The sequence below is a fragment of the Nilaparvata lugens genome, chromosome 3 (assembly GCF_014356525.2).
Source record: "Nilaparvata lugens isolate BPH chromosome 3, ASM1435652v1, whole genome shotgun sequence".
Classification (NCBI taxonomy): domain Eukaryota; kingdom Metazoa; phylum Arthropoda; class Insecta; order Hemiptera; family Delphacidae; genus Nilaparvata; species Nilaparvata lugens.
This window is the reverse complement of record NC_052506.1, coordinates 57100775-57123984: the sequence shown is the minus strand read 5'-3', so window position 1 is coordinate 57123984 and position 23210 is coordinate 57100775. Positions and strand designations below refer to the sequence as shown.

General features: G+C 35.8%; 2 protein-coding genes across 4 annotated transcripts in view; both read right to left on the bottom strand.

Moving 5' to 3' along the window:
- Positions 1–23210, bottom strand: part of LOC111044931 (irregular chiasm C-roughest protein) — a 476131-nt gene that overhangs the window by 180726 nt on the left and 272195 nt on the right. The gene's annotated exons all lie outside the window — the stretch shown is intronic.
- On the bottom strand, positions 9537–11654 carry LOC111045698 (cAMP-dependent protein kinase catalytic subunit beta-like). Its single transcript, XM_039424119.1, has one exon. The coding sequence runs from the start codon at positions 10723–10725 to the stop codon at positions 9679–9681; it is 1047 nt and encodes a 348-aa protein (XP_039280053.1). The 5' UTR covers positions 10726–11654; the 3' UTR covers positions 9537–9678.

Below are 23210 nucleotides of genomic sequence, written 5' to 3'. Positions count from 1 at the left end.
AGGAAAGATTTTTGGAAAGAGGGGCCCAGGTAGAAGAAGAATTTCTTGGCTAAACAACATCCGATCCTGGTGTGGAAAAAGCTCCATAGAAATATTTCGTATTGCCGTGAATAAAGTGAAAATCGCCATGTTGATCGCCCACGTTCGTAGCGGACAGGCACAATAAGAAGAAGAATTCAAGTTTTTTCGAATAATGTTACCTAACAAGATAAAGTCGAGAAGAAGTGTCACGTTTTGTGCAGAGTTTATTTTGGTTAACAAATTGAATTGGGTTGATCTGTCACATTTATCACTTTTGTGGTGAATTTTGGCGTGTAATTCTATTTATGGACTGAAATGCTATTTATCAGCTTGAGAGAAGTTATTGTTTCTTGGACAACATAGAGTGCGATTCAGTTGGAAGCTTTTTTTTCAAGGATTGTGAAGTATACATGAGAGTGTATTCAATCAATTTTGAACATACAACTCTCAAAGAATACTGTTGATGAACTCTCATCATGGAAGATTATACTTCCTCGAATGAATGAAACTTCTCCCAACTTAAATTTCTGTTCTCATTATGGAAAGCTGGTCGATGAATCACCAATCACTCAAAATACTCCAAAAACGACATAATCTGAATTTTCAGTAGATAATTATAGTAAAATAGAAATAGTAAAAACTATCATTTAGCATGTGGAGATTTTTCAAAATTGACATATTCAACACCGATGTCGGTCCCTTTGTGTTATTTTCTGGCTGTTGGCAGTGCGTTTTACGAGATTGTCAAGATTATTTGAATGATTGATAGTAGCATTAGTGGCGGGATCGTTTTTATTTACGAGTTTTTGAAGTAGTGAGTTGAAGAAATGTGATATTTGAAATTCGTATGTGTATAAGATTTCAAATAGGTGGTGTTCAGGAAAGGACCTATGATGTATGGTATTTAAATTCAATATTCAGCTGTATGTTCATGCTGCGTATTTTTCTTACAAATTCGCGGTTAGGTCACAGAATTTGATGATGAAGAACATGCAATAATGTTTGAATAAAATTTGTATAGCTCACATTTATAAAGGTGTGACACTATTGAATTCCATGTAGAGAATGCAATCTCATTTTGCTGGAATCGATGATAAATCAATGAGTTATTTGAGTTCATTGTTTGGATTTAATGGTTTTTGTTGTTTGGTTTGGATTCATGAGCGAGAATCGAAACGTGTTCTACAATGAGGTGTTTCAAGGATGAAATACAGTAGTTAGTTCATACAAGGATAGATACTCTTCAATGCTATATTTATTGGTTTGATTCGCTTGAAACTTTGAAGTAGCAACGTTTTGAATGAGAGAAAGTCTAGCACGAAAGTAGTTATTGATCTCAGGGTACATATGTGATAGCTGAATAAGGACGTCGATCGTTTACAAGCAAGAATTAATGACATTATCCCATCGGCGTGCAATTTATTTTCGAAATAGATGTTTTCATCGACACGTTCGAACGCGATGATTAGGCGATAGGAACAATATGACACGATTAGATGAAATTTGGCCGTAACAAATGATCTTCGGCATGAGCCTCTCTTTTGAACGGGGGTGTCACACATGGGGAGGGGGGTTATCGATCAGCTGTCACTCACTTTCCCTTAAAATACAATAAATATCGTCTATACCACGGCTTAATTTGGTGTACGTGAACCATCAATCAGGCCAGCGGTTTTTCAAAGCGTTTCCCATGGTTAAGAGGAAAGTGGAGCAGTATAAGAAGAAGAAGAATATGATGGAGGAGAAGGAAACGACGACAAGAAGGAGGCGAACAATATCGAGTAGAAACAAAAAATGTGGAGAAGTAGGTAGATCTCTAAACACTTGACGAAGACTTAAAAGAAGATTACTGTAGCTAGGTAATTAATAAGGGTAAAGAATATGAAGAGCAATAAGAAACGCAATAGGACTTAAGAGTTGTAACAAAGAGGTACGGATGAGTAGAGGAAGGATTGGATTATCTGGAACGAGGAAATTTTATAAAGGCAACAACATGTGAAACTAGCGGTAAAATTTGAATGAAGAAGAAATTGGAAAGAAAAGATAGGATAAAAGAGAAATTGATCACAAAATACGTTTCTAGACTAGAGAAATGAAATAAGTCACAGATAAATGCTGAAACAGAATAGAACGAAGAAGAAGCAGCTTGCAGCCGAGAATCTCGATAGAAATAATATGAGGAAACTAAGGAAGAATTATTGTAGTAAATAGCGTGGAGAAAAACATTATGATCCACGAACTTAAAAAGAAAATGAGGAAGGAGTAATGCTGAATAATGAATAAAGATGATGAGGAAGAGGAGATTCGATAGAGAGTAAATGCATAATCTTGCAGAAGAGGAGAAGAATAAGTAGGAAAAACGTGAAGCTTCACGCAGTCACAATTATGTTGCTTGACACATTTCACACAACATACAGAACGTGTTCAATAGCATCATACATCTAGCTTCTGGGTTACAATGGCTCATTGTAAAGTGGAGCGTCAATCAATATCATGTATCAAAATTGATTGTGGCTGCAATCAAACACTCTCTGTTAGTAGATTGATGGTAGATGTCATGAGAGCTATCCTCCGTCTGCTTCTTATGAAACAAACAATATTCCACACAGTCGAAATGTATACTTCGGAAGATATTCATGTTGAAAACATAGAGAGAGCTAGTTTGTAGTTAACTATAGATTCATTGTGGATGAAGAATCGTTTACTGGTTGGAAATAGAGTTGGGTTAAATGAGGTCAAGTGCCTTGAAATACATACTGAATTAACAAAATAGATTGCTATTTTTTCGTAGAATAAAAACATACAATAATTATTCAACAGATATATATTTTTTTGTGATTTCTAACCATTTTTAGGAATCATAATTTCTAGCCAACCATTCACCCATAACTATTCTTAATGTAACCTCAATCAATAATTATTGCTGATAACTGTGTATTAAATTTCCTTTCGCTATTTAGTTCTTCGGTCAATATTTTCGGTAGCAGAAGTCCTTAGTTCTATTTATACAGCTTTAATTGGGTATTTGAAATTATTATTATCCAGTAATGATATTCCATTAGTTGGTTAACTGCAATTTTCAATATCTTTGATACCTGGCGGAAATGAGAATTGTATAAAGCTGTTCAGAGAATGCCTGGTGGGCGAAGGGTTGAAGACGCTCCGCCGACAACGGGGAGAGTACCGGGTTAGATTCCCGATCTGGAAACAGTTCCATTTTTTAAATTTCTTTCTGCTATTCAGTTCTTCGGGCAATATTTGCAGTAGCAGAAGCCCATGATTTTGTTTAAATAGCTTTTTCATTGAATATTTGAAATAATTATCTATATAATAAGAGAGAGTGGGGTTGTGTTTGTTCGTTTGTTCGCATGTCAACTTGTGGATTGCATACCGGAAAAACGGGAATGATTTAGATCTCCAAATTTTGCACATAGATTCTAAAAATATCAATCTCGTGCACCTGGAAGCCCAAATTTTAACTTTCCTTCTAGATTTTTCAGAATTAATGTTTAATTTTCATTAATGGTACATTCGAATTCATTAAAAAATCACCAAATCATATGGTCGAAATTAAAAAAGGAACATCTGTTTCTATATTGCTTTCTACCTGAAAAACATAGTTTTAAAACTTCGTTTTCCTGATGCAATGTTTAGGCCTACACGTGGCATGGATTATTAATTTTTCAGCTAGAACAATTTTTGAGACAAATGCTAAATGAACGTCTACAGTTTCATCAATACTGTATCGGCAATATGAAAACGCATGCAGTTAATATGTCTTTCAATGAAGGTGTTGTTATTTACATAGATAAATTATATTCTTCCATTTTTATTTAATTAAAATTTCAAAATTATTCGAGCCCTGATAGAATGACGGACTCACTGTACATAGGCCTATTTTGAATTCTTCGAGATTTCATTACGTCAAGTTTTAAGAAAGACCCTTGCGAAGCACGGGTTACCAGCTAGTTATACAATAATTATATACATCAGTATCGCAGAGCAATTTTGCTTGTCCTGTCAAACTAATTGTATGGTATATCAAGCAATTTTGTATTGTTCTAGTCAACTGGAACACTTTTTGAATATTGAATAGTAACTTACTATTTTGTATACTACTATATAAGTTGTAGATCAATTGTTACGAATCTGAGCCATAACACTCTGGAAATGAAAAAAAAATACTCTCAAAGCTATTTTCATCAACACTGTGAATGAATTTGGTTTTTGGGAACTAAATCACCTAATGCAGCTCATATTTCATCGCCAACCTGCGCATGTGCGTGTGTTTGTTTATATACGCTTACTGTTTGATATGTGAGAGTGATGCTTGCTTGGGTGTATGTTGTAGTAGGCCTGAAATTTGATAGAGGCTGAGTATAGCGGAGAGTGAGAGATTGTAGTGTCATGATTATGATATATGAAGGGCAGCGTCCCGGCAGGGTAATTAACTGTTAGCCTTGCATGTTGAGCACCAAGGCTACCCTCTCTTCTTCATCCTCATCAACCTGCTCCTCCTTTTCCATCATCATATCCTCCTCCACCTACTCTTCTTCCTTCTTTTTCTCCTCCTCCTCCTCCTCCTCCTCCTCCTCCCCCTCCTCCTTTTCCCTTCCTACTCCTCCTCATTCTCATTCCCTGACACCCTTGAGAAGAGGACATGGTCCAGTCCGCCATTATGGCTCCCTAAAACATTCATGCGTGCCCCCTGACATCCAGTCCTTACCCTCTCACCCCCCACAGACACGCACAAAATAAACAGAAAAAGAGCTGTTCTGGAAGAGAGGCAATGGGCTACATGAATAAAGTTGAGCATTTGCTTATACTTCTAAAATATTGAGCATTTGCTTCATTTTCTATGAATAAACGTGAGCAAAACCTTTTGCATATGCTCATCGAAAAAAAAGTTTGAGCATTTGCTCAAAAGTAAAAGCTCATATTATGCTCAAAATTGTATGAATAGACTAGAGCATTTGCTCAACTTTTGAAGCAAATGCTCCAAAAAAGGTGAGTCTAGTCTGAAGCAGCTTATCACCTTTTGCTCATAGTAAAATGGCTCAACTAATTCGTGTAATAGGAAACTATACCAATACAATCACAACCAATAGTTGAGAAATATAAAACTCCTTCCAAGATTCAACCATGATATATATCACCATTATTCCTACAAAAGAATAAATACAAAAGATACCTGATATAAAGATAGCCATCACAAAATAGGAAATAGGCATTTAAGAAGATGAGATTGTAGAAAATTATAAGAGGCTATTGATATCATAAGAATATGCTGAAGATTAATTTATTGATTGATCAGTATCACACATATCACTGTGGAAGTTAAAATATTGAAAGCTGCTATGAAACTAACAACGTCCCATGAGTCCTGAGACAATAAATGAAAATTTCAAGAACCAACTACTATAGCGCTATTACCACAATCTGAAACTATGGAAATTTCCTGAAACGTGAACCTCAATAGCACCAAACAAGTCTCTACCACATAAGAGATGAGAAGCACCGCAACCTCGATAGTTGTCGGAAAATCTGGGGAATTAAAGGGGGGATCTTTGTTGGCGGGAAATTTAAATTCCCCGGCAATTCCCACACTGAAAATGCAGGCGAACTTTAACAAAGTGTAGCAGACGGCAGAATGCAATGTGTTCGCGAGTTGGCGGTTGGCTGGCGGTTTGTACAGCTAGCTTGTGATTGGTCGGGCTGTCGTTGGCAACTTGCACAGCACTATTTCGATCATAGAGCATGTGAGTAATGTTGTGACGTTTGAGTTGCCTACGTATATTATGGTGGATGAAATTTTCCCGCTTCCAAACAGTTGCACAGGGCTATATTTGCGCGATAATTTATATTGCAGTTTTGCTGGTCCAGCTTTCTCTATGCAAATCATGCTCGGAGGCAAATGAACGCGGCTAGAAATCGCGCGTTTTGGACGGACAGGCCGGCAATATTAATGAGAGCCGGCTGACCGGGCCGGCCGATACTATTTCATGCGTGCATATTGCACATAAATTTCGGGCACAAACATACTCACATGAGTAGACCTAAGCGGCCAAATGTCGCCAACATTTCAAAAATTGGCGGTTCATGTCGAATTGATCGATTTCCGTCGATCTGGGCTGCTGCGAAATGAATTTCCGATTGGATTATAGAAGATGCGTCTGTAATTCGTTGGAGTTGTAGTCAGGTTCAATTTCAGTGAAATAAGATTATTAGGTGGTTGGACATTCAATTAGAAATAATATGATAGTTTATGATTGGATAAATTATTAATTTATTCACTCACTTATATGAGAAGGCAAAATAGGTTTATGCCCAAAACTGTTCCTTTTTAAATTCATACTAATAGTTCAAATCAAAATCTAGGTTAGCTACTATCACTTATTCAAATAGCAATTTACACTAAAAAATTTTTAATAAAAAACGGATATCATGAATAAATAATTTCACTATGATGAACACTCTTTTTTGAACTTGATTGATTGTTTTGAAATGTAAGGTAGGTTTAGGTAAGTTCAAAATACTCAATTTTCTTTTAATAATGATATTATAAAAGTAAATATTCCAGTCACAACCTGGAATGGATATGTAATATGCTCATATCAATTGATTGGATGTTGATAGTTCAAAGTATCCAGATCGATGAGTATAATTCTTGAGAATTGAACCAACAGAGTAAGTAGTTTCTCAGGAAGTGACTTGCTGAATGCTATATACTCAGGATGTAACTGACTAGGATGTATCACTTGCTTTCAGAATAATTTTTGTTCATACATTTTCACAATAATATTGAGGTATATTTTCTATTGCAAGAAAATTTATTTGAATATGTATGCATTGAAACACTCAATGGGACACATGAGTCTTTTATGTGCACATGGTGGAAATTCAACCTTATCGAGGCACAGTATGATTCTTTCGAGGCACTATGTGCAAATGATGAAAATTCGACCTTTTCGAGGTACTTTCCGATCATTACACGGCGCTAATGTAGCCGTGGCATTGCAACGTAGAAGATACTCAATGGAATCGGTCCTAAGGGACGTCTCAGGATACCGGCTAATGTTTTCCAAAGCAAACTTTGTCATCAAACCTTGTGGAAGGAGGAGAGCGGAGACGGAGAGGTGTGGGGTTGGTTCGTTTTGCGATTCACTCTACTGGAAGAGCCTGTTACCGAGTTCACTTTGCTCGTGAAAAGCCAGTGCTAAAATGCCGGAGATTTCCGACTCTGGGCAAAAAGCTGTTTATAACAAATCTTCGTGGAGCAGTGAGTGGTCTGGTGGCCAGACGGACTTATTCCGCTCGGTAAAGAGGCAGATAACTGGAAAGAGGAAGAGAAAGAAAGAGTGTAAATGAGAGAAATGGAGAAAGAGAGAGAAAGAGAGAGAGAGAGAGATATTGAGGAATTATAAGCAATGAATGCGGGTAGTAAGTATTACGTCCGAATCAGCGACCCGAAAAATAATGCCTCGGCAATGCAGTGATATGACACTCATTCAACAGGGAATAGCCTCGCTGTGCTTTCGATTTTGTGTAACCTTCACTATTCCAACATTCACATCATCAATCACGGTTCAATGATTGACAGACAATAGATCATTCTCCAACCCCTATTCAACTCTACAGAATATAACAATCATTTCAATTTGCTATGATTTGGAGATAGTATTGATCATCTCATCATAATATCATCCATGTTCAAGAATATTGCTCATTGCGTATTCAATGAAATTATTTGAGGAGGAATGAGGTATAAACTATAAACCAAACTCCTTAATTGAGTGTGACAAATTCTGGTTAAAGTGTACGTCCAGTGCCAAAATACCTGCCATAAAATTTTTGGTTGGGATTGATTTGGTATGTTATTTTGAGCACAAAATTACAAAAATTAAACGGCGGTCACTATTGTTTTTAAAATAAACCAAGTTCAAAGTAGCACAATTTTACATGCATTCAACCTATAAGTAGCAGCCATAAGTAGCTAAGGTTAGGAAAAGCTTAGGTTAGGAAAAACTTTAGGTTAGGAAAGCTTAGGTTAGGAAAAGCTTTGGGTTAGGAAAACTTACATTAGGAATATCATAATTTAATGATTTTGATAATTAAAATGACTGCTACTTATAGGTTAAATGCATGTAAAATTGTACTAAATAGAAAATGGATCGTTACAAGATATACAGAAATTGCTCGCTTAATATAATAGGATAATATTGTATTTGTATGAAATGCATACATTGCATTCTATCCAACTTTAACTGTATTTGGAGTTTCCAAGAAATACATTTCACTCCTACCTGAGAAAGTGGAAGAAGAACTGCGTTATAAATTTCAATAATAAAACGTCAATTCACAACAGCTCCTCTACTTATCATGAACCACTCATTCAATTCCAGGGGCGCCATTTAGGGGGGGCCGGGGGCATACCCTTAGGATTAGATAAATAATGAAAATGCGGCTCTATCTACACGAATCCTTAGAATCTCATACTGATTTAATGCTTTTTTAAAGAGCATTAGTATAATTCCTACTACAGTATCAACAATGTAGCAAAATTGCTACGGGTACGGAGTAATAAAGAATATATTTTTCTCTATGGTATAGTTGAAGCTTGAGTATAGGATGGGTACAATAATTATTGATCAGGGCAGAATAAGTTAGTTGTTGCATAAATTTCAACATGAGAATTAACAAGTTGCAAGATGTCACAGTGAAAGCAAAAGAAAGGGCACAATCAGACAATCAAAAATGTATGTACAGAGTTGGGAACAGCTTAATGTTTCTTTAGCTTTCCAACTGGAAGCTATTTTCCAATTAGAATATGATTCACAATGAAATTGTCATTGTAAAAGAAAAATATATCTTTTCCCATGATTTGTAAGAAATCTTTTTCAGTGTATTCCTACTTTAGGGCCTATAGCTACAGAGCCACTACTGTAGGCCTATATTTCTAATAACAATTTTATGATTCAATAGCTAATAATATATATGTTTGTATTGATACTTCAACCACATTTGTATAAAACTGGAAAAAATGAAGCATATAATAACATCTTCGAATGTAACTCTTATGGGGAAAATCCCAGAGCCCTCTATCCTTTGGGGGTATTCCTTCCCCCCTCATACCCCTTGGTTTTTGCCCCCTAGCAGTTTGGTGAAATGGCGCCACTGTTCAATTCTATTTTATATATCTGTTATAAATATTATGTATTTCGTATTCTTCTAACGGTTCAGTTGGATAGAGGAAGGACCATCGAAGATTAAGAATTCTTTTGCACCAAGTCAAAGTTATTAATTTGAAAATATATCGACAATCTTATCTAGTTTGATAATATAAATACAATTTTTTAACTCTCTATTGTTTTTTGATTGAAATGATTTGATACTTTCACTTTTTGTGTAGTTGAGAAGTTAATATTGTGGTAATTATTCATATAGAATGGAAAAGACTAAGAAATTGTCAAAAAGCCACAGATTAATTGATACTTAGAAAGTATCTAGGTATCTTCTAAGTATCAATAAATCTGTGGTTTTTTGACAATTTCTTAGTCTTTTTCATTTGAAATAATGTGAAGACCTTTAATAGGTACCTAGAGTTCTATAGAAGATTACATTTTATATTACAAATGACAAATACAGGGTAAAATTATTTCAAAAGTCATAGAATTCCTCAGCAAAAATATCATTCTGAGATGTTTGCAAGTCCAAAGGTGAGGAGTATTCACGTATATCTTTGGAGGGATCGTCAAATTTTTGTGGCAGATACGGAGGAGACTCTTGCCTATTCAACACCATATCCCAATCGATAGTACTGAACCAGTTGTGAGCCTTCACATCATCCATTCCACGTTTCAGACAGCCAATTCTTTTTGGAACCTCAATTTGTAACAGTTTGTGTATAAGATTATTGAGATCTTTCGAGAAGGCGGCTGGCATCTTATACTTGCCGGCTATAATTTTTTCATACAGTTTGACATGGTCCTTAGCCGTGAAAGGTGGAATCCCGCAACACATTTCGTAAATGATCACACCTAGGGACCAGTAGTCACATGATTTACCATAGCCGCGACTTAATATGACTTCCGGTGCTAAATACTCGGGACCTCCACAAATTGTGTATGTTCTCTCCTTTTTCTCATCTATATACTTACAGAACTTGAAGTCAATTAGCTTTAAATAACCATTATTGCCAATCACTAAACTTTCGGGCTTTATGTTTCTGTAAATTAAATCTAAATAATGCAGGTACTCAAGAGTCAACACTATTTGCGCACTGTAAAACCTGGCACTATCTTCAGAGAATTTCTTCAACTGCTTAAGACGATTATTGAACTCAATTCCTTTGACAAAGGATAGAGCAAAATACAAATTTCTATTATCTTGAAAAAAGTACAAGAGTCGGACTACAAATGGGAATTTGATCACTTCTAAAACGTGTTTTTCGTCGCGTGTATGCTCCACCTGTCTGTATTTAACTAATGTCTTTTTGGGACAAATTTTGAGAGCACATACCTCATGACTGGACACGATTTTTGCCAAAACAAACTTAGAAAACGTGCCTTTTGCCACAGTTTTCAAGGCTTCAAAATCGTCAATATCGATCTTATATTGGATTGGTTTACGGAATTTTCCATTAAAAGCTCGTTTTTCCCTGATGAGAAATTCCTGAAAATCTTTGATTTGTCGGTCAAAACTCATTTTGTTTATTTATAAATCATTTGGAACAATTTTCCTCAATAGTAGAATGTTCATTTTTTACTCTGCATGTTGCAATTTTAAAATGTAAACAAGTTTGAAAGGTTAGAACATGGCCGACTCACGACTCTATCCATGTTCCGAACTATAGACTTTTTCAGCTGATGAGAATGTATGCTTTATGGGTATTATACTGTATACATTAGATATCTTATAAAACATAGCTTCAGCTGCTAAAAAGCTGAAAATCTTTGATACTATAGTGAGGTCTACGTTAAAATGTCAGTATTTGATTAACATTGTTGTTGATATCCTTGCCTTCAATTCAAAGAAGCAAATACCGCTATCCTTCTCTAGCTTCGCAACGTTTTCAGATCGTTATTCAACAATGTGGTAATAAAATTATCACAATATTCAATTCTAATAAATGAAAAAATATTATTCAATTGAAAATATATTTCCTTCCCGAATAAAATATAATTGATTATTTTAAACAAGAATGAACAGTTAATATGTCATTAGATATAGTGGTATCAGCTATATTCTGTAGTGGCAAGAAAGAGAATCGGCAACGCTGTTCTCTTATATTTCTTTACTACCATTATAACGTGGAACTCACTATATTTATAGTTAAGATGGATCAAGCTTCAAGCAATAAATAGAGTCGGCCATGGTAAAAATTATTCAGATTGACAAGTAGGATCCTAATTTAGCATAAATAGCTGTTCAAGTAAAAGAAAAATAATAAATAGTAGGTAGCAATAGAATAGAGAACCTCTTACAGAGCTCGTAACTGGTTTTTAAAAAAGAAAGAAAGAGAGAGTGTGTGTGAGAGAGAGCCAGAGAGAGACATATTCCAATAGTCTATAATTAGTGGAAGAACAAATAAGATATTCTGTTTTTAGTGTAAGTTAAATAATAAGAGTTTCAAATTTAACAATCAACATAAATATAGAAAAAAGTTGTAGAAATTTTACTGATAAGTTATAATTAATTCCACCAAACACATCTTCCTTATCAGTTCAAATTATCAATTTGTACAGTTATTTTCCAATTAAGAAATTTATCCAGCACATGGATATGCTTGTCATGGATTGATGAAGAATTGAACCTCAATCTTTCTTCGAAAAATAACAGATGGAAACATTGTTTTGAAGATTTAAGCAAAGAGTGGATATAATGGCTTGTAGATGAGAGTGATCGCATGTGTCAGCTTATGAGTATCTAGAGCGACTTTAAATTAGTTGAAATACAAGAAACATGCTTTAAAAAAAATGTGATATAGCTATAGAAATTACATGAAAAATACTGATGAGAGAATTGAATGAGAAGTAGGAATGCAATTTAACGTCGTTGGAAATAAGTGAAATTAAATTAAATGATTGAAAAGTTACAGAGAATTAAAGGGATTGTTAAATTAGACAAAATATGATCTGAAGGTAATTCAAAATAAATTACGGATAAGGATAAGAGTGTGGAGGTAAATAAAATTCAAATTCTAAGTAAAAAATTTGATATTCTCAGCTCTTGTTTGAGTACAAAAGTACTGAAGACAATGGCAAATAGAATAAATTTATGGAAGATTGGACTTATCATGTGATACCGTCTTAGCTGCTGCCACGAAATTGCTAGCTGGGTGTTAGCTAGGCTGCTCGACTGACACATGCTAAACTAAAACAGAACAAAACAAAAATATCTACTGTTAGAAAATCAAAAATAAAAGTTCAACTAAAAATAAGACAAAAAAGCAGAAAGGAGAGTGCAATGCATGAATCTAAATACATAAAATTAATGTGGCTGTGCTAGGGGGATTTAATAAAAAATATGAAGAAAGAACCCTAATCTCCATGTGCTCCTCACAGATCGAGATCACAAGCCAGAGAGAGTGATTTTCAGAAAAATTTCATCTCTTCCTTAAACGATTCATAAGCTTCCTTCTGATTGGCTTTCTAATTTTAGTAAGACTCAATGTAATTGGTTCTTTAAGATTCAGGGTTTTCCTAACTTTGTTATACTAAGATGAATAAAAAGTTTTTATATAAATAAATTAAGTGATAGGCTAAGAGTATTTTAATAATTAAATCTCGATATATGATGCTATAAAATGATATACATTCAATTTTTTATGTGAGTTTTGTGTACTCTTGGTTTTCATACTTTTTTAGATTGCAATAAATAATCGTGTAACAATAATAGTTGTCCTTATCTATTTACATAAACCTTCCCTAGTGTATATAATATATATTTTGTGAGTTAAACGTATAATTCAATTCATACTGGTTGATCGAGCAATCAGCTGATTCGTTAGGTATCGATTCAAAGAACTGTCAATTGATCCTAGATTGATTGATTCATTTAGAACAAAACAAAGAATTCTAACCTCAAAATGTACATGCAAACTTTTATTTTTTATGATCTGCCAATTATGAATAAGCCGCTTTATAATTTTTATTTCTGCCAAAGAATTCTCATTATTGTTGAATTACAATTTTGCATGATTTTCTTATCGCTTAAAGATATAGCATCGAATAACATTCGATTTAAAGAATAACATTCGATTTTACTTGAGCGGTAACTTGACTAGGCTATCTTATTCTGTTCTTTCTATTTTATAATTCTATTAAAGCTCAATAGTTCATTTCATAAATATTTTGTGGTGCTAAAATACCACGTGACAAGGTATAATAATGTTACTAAACATTAATAATTGTAGAGATTTTTAAGCTTAATCTTTTCCACTTGAATTTTTTTGTTTAATTTATATCTGAAGCCTGATACTTGAGAATCTAAAATCAAACTTTGCATAGATGTGGCGGAGCTTCTGGAATTTTTACAGATATGAGTGTGTGTGATAGATGTGAGACTTGTGGCAGTTGATAGAGCTTATCAATGACTATTTTAGGTATAAATTTGATCAAAATCGTTGGAGCCGTTTTTGAGATAATCGCGAAAAACCCTGTTTTTGACAGAAATTGGGGTACCTTAATTTTTTTCGGAAAGCAATACTTTCCATACCTATGGTAATAGGACAAGGAAAGTAAAAATCAACAAATCCACAGATTATCATGCAACTAAGCTCATTCCGATTTAAAAAGACTGAAATAATTCTTTCAAAACAGGCTAATTATAAAAAAAATTGAGAAATTAAAAACTATGCTTCCCACCAAAAATGCATCACGAAGACATTTAAGAACATTTAATGACCGTCAATTTCAGCACTCATAAATAGATTCAAATTGAATAGTTCACTCAAAAAAGCTATCAAGCTTGACTAATCATGTATGAGTTTTTTGAGAGTTGGTGGAAAATAGGCCTACAGTTAGTATATTACTATCTATATATATGAGTGCCTGCAAAAATGTATTGCCGTTTTGATTTATTTCATGTTTTTTGATAAATTCCAGAAATAGTACTAAAACCAAATTTTTTCATGCGAAATCTCCTTGTGCTATTATTTGTTATGTAATAACTGTATTTAAAAATAATAATAGCATGCTAAGCTTGTAAATAAAAATTTTACGTGTAAGAACTGTAAATGTAATTTTCCATATTTATTGAATCGTCTCACTCTAAAATGAATTTATTTCATAATAGTAGATTTTTTGTTCTTCAAAGTTTGTCTTTTTTGGTAATAGTTGTTTATAGTGTCAACGTCGAGAATGGCGTTGAATTTTGTGAAAGTTGGAAAGCTCCTTGTAAGCTGTCTTGTTCTACTGGAGATGAAAGGTATTTTTTCATTAATATTGATGATATTAATATTGAGAATGAAAAAGGTGATCCGAATATCATAATCCTATTGCCAGGATAGTGATAAGATCCTTCCTTTTCATCATGCAGTGATGAAGTAATACAACTTGAGTTACCAAAAATCCCGATTATTGTGTAATTGTGTAAACTTGATAATTCAGTGCACAGGTAATCCAGTGCATTAAGTAAATTTCAAGATGAAGTTCCAAGTAAATCCTCGAATCACGTCTGCAATCGACATTTTTTCATAATTCTTCCTTGGTAGTAGACCAAGCCGTCCATCTCTATTGCAAAGTTGAAAAAGTGTAACTATTGAGTGAGAATTGAAGTTTGGTATGAGGTTTCTTTCTTAATTCAGCTATTTGAATGATACAAACACAATTTTCGTTCATTAATATACATGACTGTCTGCAACGGCATTAATCTCCTGCGGCTGCAGTCGCATTACAAGAAGCTGTCCCGACGACTAGCAAAGTAAGGGACAAGTTTGTCATGGAGACGTTGGTCGGTGTTTCAAGTGGCACTGAAGGGAGGAGCTTCCAATGCACACACGCAAAGGAAGAGAGTGTGAGAGTAAGGGTGAGAGAGAGAGAAAGCGTGAGAAGATCTGTCACATGAGTTGCGAACGAGCGACCACCAGCTGAAAACTCACCGCGTAACAACAATTAAGTTTGTCACGTAAAGGAGATAACTTGTGTGCGGTCGAATTTGTTATGAGCTGAAACTTGTAAAGTAGATTAAGGAGAGGGGGGCTGAAGATTAACTCGGGGTTACTCTGAGCAGGTGGTGGGAATGGTGGGGGTTGGATAGTACGGGATATTTCCTCTCTATCATCCTTGAACTCCTACTCCCCTCTCCTTACATCTTGACTCTTCTCTACATATCCCTCTCCTTATTCCTGCACACTCATCTCCACGTTCCCTCACTACCTTTCTTTTCGTCTACCTGTCTCTCCTTACTCACGCTTTCTCTCATTTTCTCTCTCTCTCTCTCTCTGAATATAATCACTAGCTATCATCATTTTTTTCTGAGAGAAGGGATCACAAAAAAAAACTTTGAAGTATAAAATAAGTTCGTTGGAGTATGTGTGTGGACTGCACATATTATTTTAGCACAGTGGGACTGGGAAAAAACGCCAAAGTAAGAGGACGCTACATTATGTATATAATTTACTATTATACCCTGCCTGGAGAGTGAATGTGATTGTGAGCAAGCTTCTCACGCAAGCTACAATTCAGAATAAGATTTGACGTGGGGGTCTGGACAGTGGACAGCAACAAATGTGATTAGCAACTTCGCCATCTGCACAATAACTCTGCTCTAAGCCTCCTCACCTCTCTCCAAAACTTCACCTCTCGTTGCCAGTAATACACAAGCACAAACAACTCACACATGTGTACTTACTGTGAAATAGGTTAGGCAACATGCACGACACTCTTAAATCCCAGTCTTAGGTGAAAACCTGTCGGTAATCTTATTTGAGCAGAAACTTCAGGAAATCCTCATGGTTGCATGTTTTACGTTTTCCGAAATCCCCATCTGCCAGTTATCTCATGCGAGTGGAACTTGTAGATGGAAAACTTGTTGCATTGCACATGTCTCTAGAATAACCGACCCTTGATGATCGGATCAGTAATTAAATAACATGAAACTGAGAAAAGCTTTTGAAAATTCTAGTTCTAGATGGAGCTTTGGTAGAAGTCTGGTTAGCCTTGATTTCTGTGCCTAAGCCTTGAATTATTCATGACCTTCGAAAGTTATTGATAACTATCATGCTGTGATAATATGTCTCATCTTTTAATTAGTTGAAACACATTGGAACTGATAAAATTGTAAATGTAATCAAATCAAATAAGAATATTCATGAATGAACTTTCATTCCTATTCACACTCTATTGATTAGAAAAACTTGTGTTTAAAAAAATTGTTATATTTATTGGAATCCATAAATTCTAGCCAACTCACAGAAAAATGAATCAAATCTAAGATAACATATTTTCACCAATACAAATATGATAGAACAATACAATCATAAGGGAAGACACAAAAGTCTTATGCACAAACATGTACGAGTACGAGTACATTTGCGAGTTAGCCATAAATTCTGATGACTATTAAATTTTATAATACTGGTGAATCACTCTCTTTACTTAATCAAACTAGTAGTTCTGAGAACAGTAGACCTCACGCAGTATTCTCATCCACAAGTACCCGATTGAAACTATAGACCTTATAGAAATACAGCAATAGACTGGCTTCTCCACACATCTGTGTAATCACTTGTCAGCTGATTTATGATGAATAATTCTATAGTCTGAATTTTACTCTTATATTGGCATATGAAGGAAGCTCCTTTCTCCTTTAATATTATCCTTGAAATGCAAAATTTCCAAAAACCTTGTATATACGTCGACGCGCAATTAAAAAAGGAACTAAATCTATTACCGCGTTTTGCCGTAAATGCGCAACATATAAACATTTTAACATTCGAACATTCAAACATTAAGAGAATTGCCAAACCGTCGACTTCAATCTAAGAGCTTGTTCACATGACAGCGACTTACGCTCGGTTGTTGCGCGGTTGGCAAATCGCTCGATTTACCAGCCTCGTACACATGATAGCGATTCATGAGCGGTTTGCCCTCGGTCATGATAAATAATTACTAGTTACAACATCTATGTACTCAATCTTAATATCTTAATCTATATATTTAATCACTATATTACTCTTAAACATAAATTACTGCTCTGATCGAAACCGTTAACTGAAGACATGTGTACGCTCTCATGCCTGCTCTAGTATATCGAGCCGCCCGGCAACCGAGCGACAACCGCGATTCGCCGGCGACTACTAAAACCGAGCGATGCATGTGCACGGCACCATGTGTTTCCCTATACCTGGCAATAGCTCGGTTTGTCAACCGCGCGACAACCGAACGTAGATCGCTGTCATGTGAACAGGCTCTTAGACCTCACTTTGCTCGGTCAATCATCTTACCTAAGGGATGCATCAGGGTGTGATAGTTCAATCTCAATTCAAGCTGAGCAATTGAAAAGATAAGAGCAAAAATAGTAGCACAATAAATCGTGGCAGTATGGACTCCATAGCGAAATATGTTACTTGGGAGATGGTAGGAAGTTCTCGTATAATTCATGAGGTGTGTATAAGTTGTTTTGAAGTTGAAAGTGGAGAGAAAAATAAATTTGCTGTTGATGTTGAGAGAGGAAGCTGAAGTCCCCTCGTGGCTGAGCAGAGCCCAGACCCCAGACCCGGCTCGGCTGCAAGTTCAACAACTAACTACGTGATAGCAAAGTTTCTCTGCTAATACGTCAAGTTCCGTCGGTAAACACTTTCTTATTTTCTTTTTCTCGTCGGTTTTACTTTCAACAAGGATCGCACGTATATGATATTTTATCATCATCCCATTCAGCTCTTTCTGTGGAAAAGTATGGAGTAGGTCGATTATTTCTCTCCATAATGATCAACTGATTTAAGATTAAGAAAGAGCACTACTTCATTTATGTAAATGATGCGATTGCACTTTGAAGAATTTTCAACTTGTCATTTCACCGTTTTTTAACAATTCTAATTACGTTATCGTAACCTATCTCTTTGCGTTATCAACTTTCTCACTTAAAATTTCCGTCAAGTTCCGTGAACATTTACGTTACAAACAGATAACGTCAAACTGATATTGAATTAGAATCCAACTTGTACTTAAATTCCAAACTAACTTGAAACCTTCTAACTTTGAACTTTGATTAACTTTGAACCCTCTATCTTCTGTTTTTATGTACCACTAGCAGGTAACCAGTGCTCCGCAAGGGTCTATTTTAAAACTTAACAAACTGAGAACTTGACGTAATAAAATATTCGAAATTTGAAAATAGTCATATAACCATCCTCGTCTAAAAAAGAATCTTCATGCAAAATATCAAATCAATCAGTCCAGTAGTTCAGTTGTGATGATTCGTTAAACATAATTTTCCAACATAATTTTCCGTACATGAGTGAGCCAGCTCTTTCCATTATTATAGTATAGATGATAGATAGATGGATGATTTATTAGTATCTTTGAATGAGAAAAACTTTTGAACGGTTTGAGAAATCGGTGCAGTTTCCACCATTAATTTTCTCTTGAAATTCTGTATGGAAATCATGTATCTCTAATCTATAGTTATATATATAAAAGCGAAATGGCACTCACTGACTGACTGACTGACTGACTGACTCACTCACTCGCAGAACTAAAAATCTACCAGACCAAAAACGTTCAAATTTGATAGGTATGTTCAGTTGGCCCTTTAGAGGCGCATTAAGAAATCTTTTGGCGATATTTTAACTCTAAGGGTAGTTTTTAAGGGTTTAACGTTCGTCTTTTAGCATGTATATTGTTCTTATTCCAATATCTTAAAATTATAATAATTGAAATGTTCATATCATATATGTTAATATAGAACCATAATCTAGAGAGAGTATCTCTTCGAAACAGTTGTTCTGGTAACTGAATTAAAAATTTTGTCAGGTTGGCATTAAGTTGAGTTGACTTTGTTAGGTTGGCACCAAGTTGAAGATTGGAATGCATTTATCCAGGACCTCCTAAATACCAATTTATCCAGTACCTCCTGAGGTCCTGATTTATCGCGGAAAAATTGATTGGGTACTGCTACTTCAATCAGAGCTATTCCTGGGAATATTATATTACTAGCTGTCAGGCTCCCTCGCTTGCTATATCCGTTTAGCCAGACGTTTAGTCTGGACCCCCGACTGGATCGTCCTAACATATGATAAAAATATGACATAACATTTCAAATTTGGTAGGTGTGTTCAGACTGTTTAATTGGCCCTTAGAGGCGCAATAAGAACGGAATTGGAAAAATTTCCAAAGATACGCCCAAAATCTGCGTTTTTTAGCGTTTTCTCAGCTTTATCAAGAACAAATAAACAGAAAATGTTCAAATTTACTACAGAAGCTCAGCTGGGGTGCAATAATGTTGTGTTAGAAGGAATTTGAAATAACCCCAAAGATACGCCCAAAATTAGCGTTTTCTCAGCTTTTCTGCGTTTCCTCACCTTTTTCAATAATAATAATTGATGGAAATATATAAAAAAAATTCAGTACACAGGTTTAGCTGAGGTGGAAGAATTTTGTTCACCAAAGATACGCCAATATAGTAACAGGTGTTTTTCGAGGTCAAATTGACATTATACGTTCAAATTCGGTACAGAGGTCCCGCTGAGGTCTACATGCAGGCGAGCGAAGCGAGCCCGCTGATCTCATTTTTAGACAATCCAGTCGGGGGTCCAGGATTCGGTACAGAGGTTCCGCTGAGGTCTACATGCAGGCGAGCGAAGCGAGCCCGCTGATCTCATTTTTGGACGTTCCAGTCGGGGGTCCAGGGGGCGGAGCCTTCTGGCTAGACGGATATGGCGAGCGAAGCGAGCCTGCTGGCTAGTCATTATATGAGTTGAATCCAAAATGGCGGAACAAAATTTTGATGCGACAGAAAATCAGTTATTTTTATTCGAATAGGATCCCCAATCATACCTATCATCTAATAACCCTCTTAAAAGAATCTTCATGCAAAATATCAAATCAATCAGTCCAGTAGTTCAGTTGTGATGATTCGTTAAACATAATTTTCCAACATAATTTTCCGTACATGAGTGAGCCAGCTCTTTCCATTATTATAGTATAGATGATAGATAGATGGATGATTTATTAGTATCTTTGAATGAGAAAAACTTTTGAACGGTTTGAGAAATCGGTGCAGTTTCCACCATTAATTTTCTCTTGAAATTCTGTATGGAAATCATGTATCTCTAATCTATAGTTATATATATAAAAGCGAAATGGCACTCACTGACTGACTGACTGACTGACTGACTCACTCACTTGCAGAACTAAAAATCTACCAGACCAAAAACGTTCAAATTTGATAGGTATGTTCAGTTGGCCCTTTAGAGGCGCATTAAGAAATCTTTTTGCGATATTTTAACTTTAAGGGTAGTTTTTAAGGGTTTAACGTTCGTCTTTTAGCATGTATATTCTTCTTATTCCAATATCTTAAAATTATAATAATTGAAATGTCCATATCATATGTTAATATAGAACCATAATCTAGAGAGAGTACCTCTTCGAAACAGTTGTTCTGGTAACTAAATTAAAAATTTTGTCAGGTTGGCATTAAGTTGAGTTGACTTTGTTAGGTTGGCACCAAGTTGAAGATTGAAATGCATTCATCCAGGACCTCCTAAATACCAATTTATCCAGTACCTCCTGAGGTCCTGATTTATCGCGGAAAAATTGATTGGGTACTGCTACTTCAATCAGAGCTATTCCTGGGAATATTATATTACTAGTTGTCAGGCTCCGTCGCTTGCCATATCCGTTTAGCCAGACGTTTAGTCTGGACCCCCGACTGGATCGTCCTAACATATGATAAAAATATGACATAACATTTCAAATTTGGTAGGTGTGTTCGGACTGTTTAATTGGCCCTTAGAGGCGCAATAAGAACGGAATTGGAAAAATTTCCAAAGATACGCCCAAAATCTGCGTTTTTTAGCGTTTTCTCAGCTTTATCAAGAACAAATAAACAGAAAATTTTCAAATTTACTACAGAAGCTCAGCTGGGGTGCAATAATGTGTTAAAAGGAATTTAAAATAATGCCAAAGATACGCCCAAAATCTTCGTTTTCCAGCTTTTTTGCGCTTTCTCAGCTTTATCGAGAACAAATGAACAGAAAATGTTCAAATTTACTACAGAAGCTCAGCTGGGTGCAATAATGTTGTGTTAGAAGGAATTTGAAATAACGCCAAAGATACGCCCAAAATTAGCGTTTCCTCACCTTTTTCAATAATTGATGGAAATATATAAAAAAAATTCAGTACACAGGTTTAGCTGAGGTGGAACAATTTTGTTCACCAAAGATACGCCAATATAGTAACTGGTGTTTTTCGAGATCAAATTGACATTATACGTTCAAATTCGGTACAGAGGTTCCGCTGAGGTCTACATGCAGGCGAGCGAAGCGAGCCCGCTGATCTCATTCTTAGACAATCCAGTCGGTGGTCCAGGATTCGGTACAGAGGTTCCGCTGAGGTCTACATGCAGGCGAGCGAAGCGAGCCCGCTGATCTCATTTTTGGACGTTCCAGTCGGGGGTCCAGGGGGCGGAGCCTCCTGGCTAAACGGATATGGCGAGCGAAGCGAGCCTGCTGGCTAGTCATTATATGAGTTGAATCCAAAATGGTGGAACAAAATTTTGATGCGACAGAAAATCAGTTATTTTTATTCGAATAGGATCCCCAATCATACCTATCATCTAATAACCTATCTTGTTCACCTCTCAAAAGAAATATAATAACCCTCATATATAATAACCCATATTTATCATATTTATCAATATAATCGTTCAAAAAATATTCTATAATAATACGTTTCGAGGAAAAAATTGAGAACAGAAAAATTTGGAAGAATCGGGACTCGAACAGACAAATTCTCGTTCCAAAAGTGAGTGCTCTACCATTACGCTATACGGCTCCATTCGAAATTGAATGTCTTGTAACGACATTATAACTTCCTCATAAAAATACACTTTAGGCCTACAACAATGTAGCTTATGCCGTATTGAACTTCATGTACGGTAGCATGAATGAAATTTGAACATTAATAAGGCAAATTCTAGAAGAAAAATTGAAATTTGGGCTTCGAGGTGCACGGAATTGATTTTTTTAGAATCTATGTGCAAAATTTTGAGATCTAAATCATTCACGTTTTTCTGGTATGCAATCCATAAGTTGACATGTTCTGATGCGAACTAACACAACCCTACTCTCTATTATTATATGGATGCATGATCTTTCCACCCTTATGTCTCATCCCCTCACTCTTGTCAAACCCAGTAATGAACCTTATGACATATTATTATCCAACTTCAAACAAATAAATAAATTCCCTAGTACCATAAGCCATACATTTTTTCCACCTTCTTACCATGCTTTCATACATAATGAACTTTCTCCACTCATATTTCAACTTCTTCTGGTTCTAGTGCTGGTGAAAATCAATTATCGAACTTGATTATACAGACATCTGGATCCCCTTTGTTCAAAAACATGTTCATGTTATCCACCTTATACTTTAATGGATTATGACCTTTCCATCCTCATATCTGGACATCTTTCTATTCCAGTCTAAGTGCTAGCAACAATCAATTATCCAACGTCAAACAGATAACTGAAGTTGGTTGAATTTGTTTACGGAGTACGGCAACTTGGAAACTAGATTAGCGACGAGAGACCGGATGATTAAGTCGGTCGGCGGTTGTTCAAGTTGTGGACAGGGACTCCCCTCCCACCACTCTTCCCCCGCAATTTATCCTTCCCACTCACGTCTCCACCCTCCATCGCCATCACCTAGCAAGGATAATGTGCTACATGGTGAAGAGAAAGTGAGAGAGAGGAAAGTGGAGGAGCGAAGTGGGGAACATGCCCAGGTAGGACCACGACCGCCGTTTAGCCTATTTAGCTTGACTAAGTTGAAGTCAGCACTTAGTTGCCCGCTTGCCGACACATTTTGGGACCTCAGTGACGTCACAATACAGGGAGAGGCCTCCCTTAACGTGACAGGCTTCACACTACTGCAATTAGCCAACTTATCCCCTCCCCGTCGCCACCTCAAAGCAGCTAGCCACCTAGCTGCCAAACTCAACCTAAACTTGCCACTAGCTTCAGT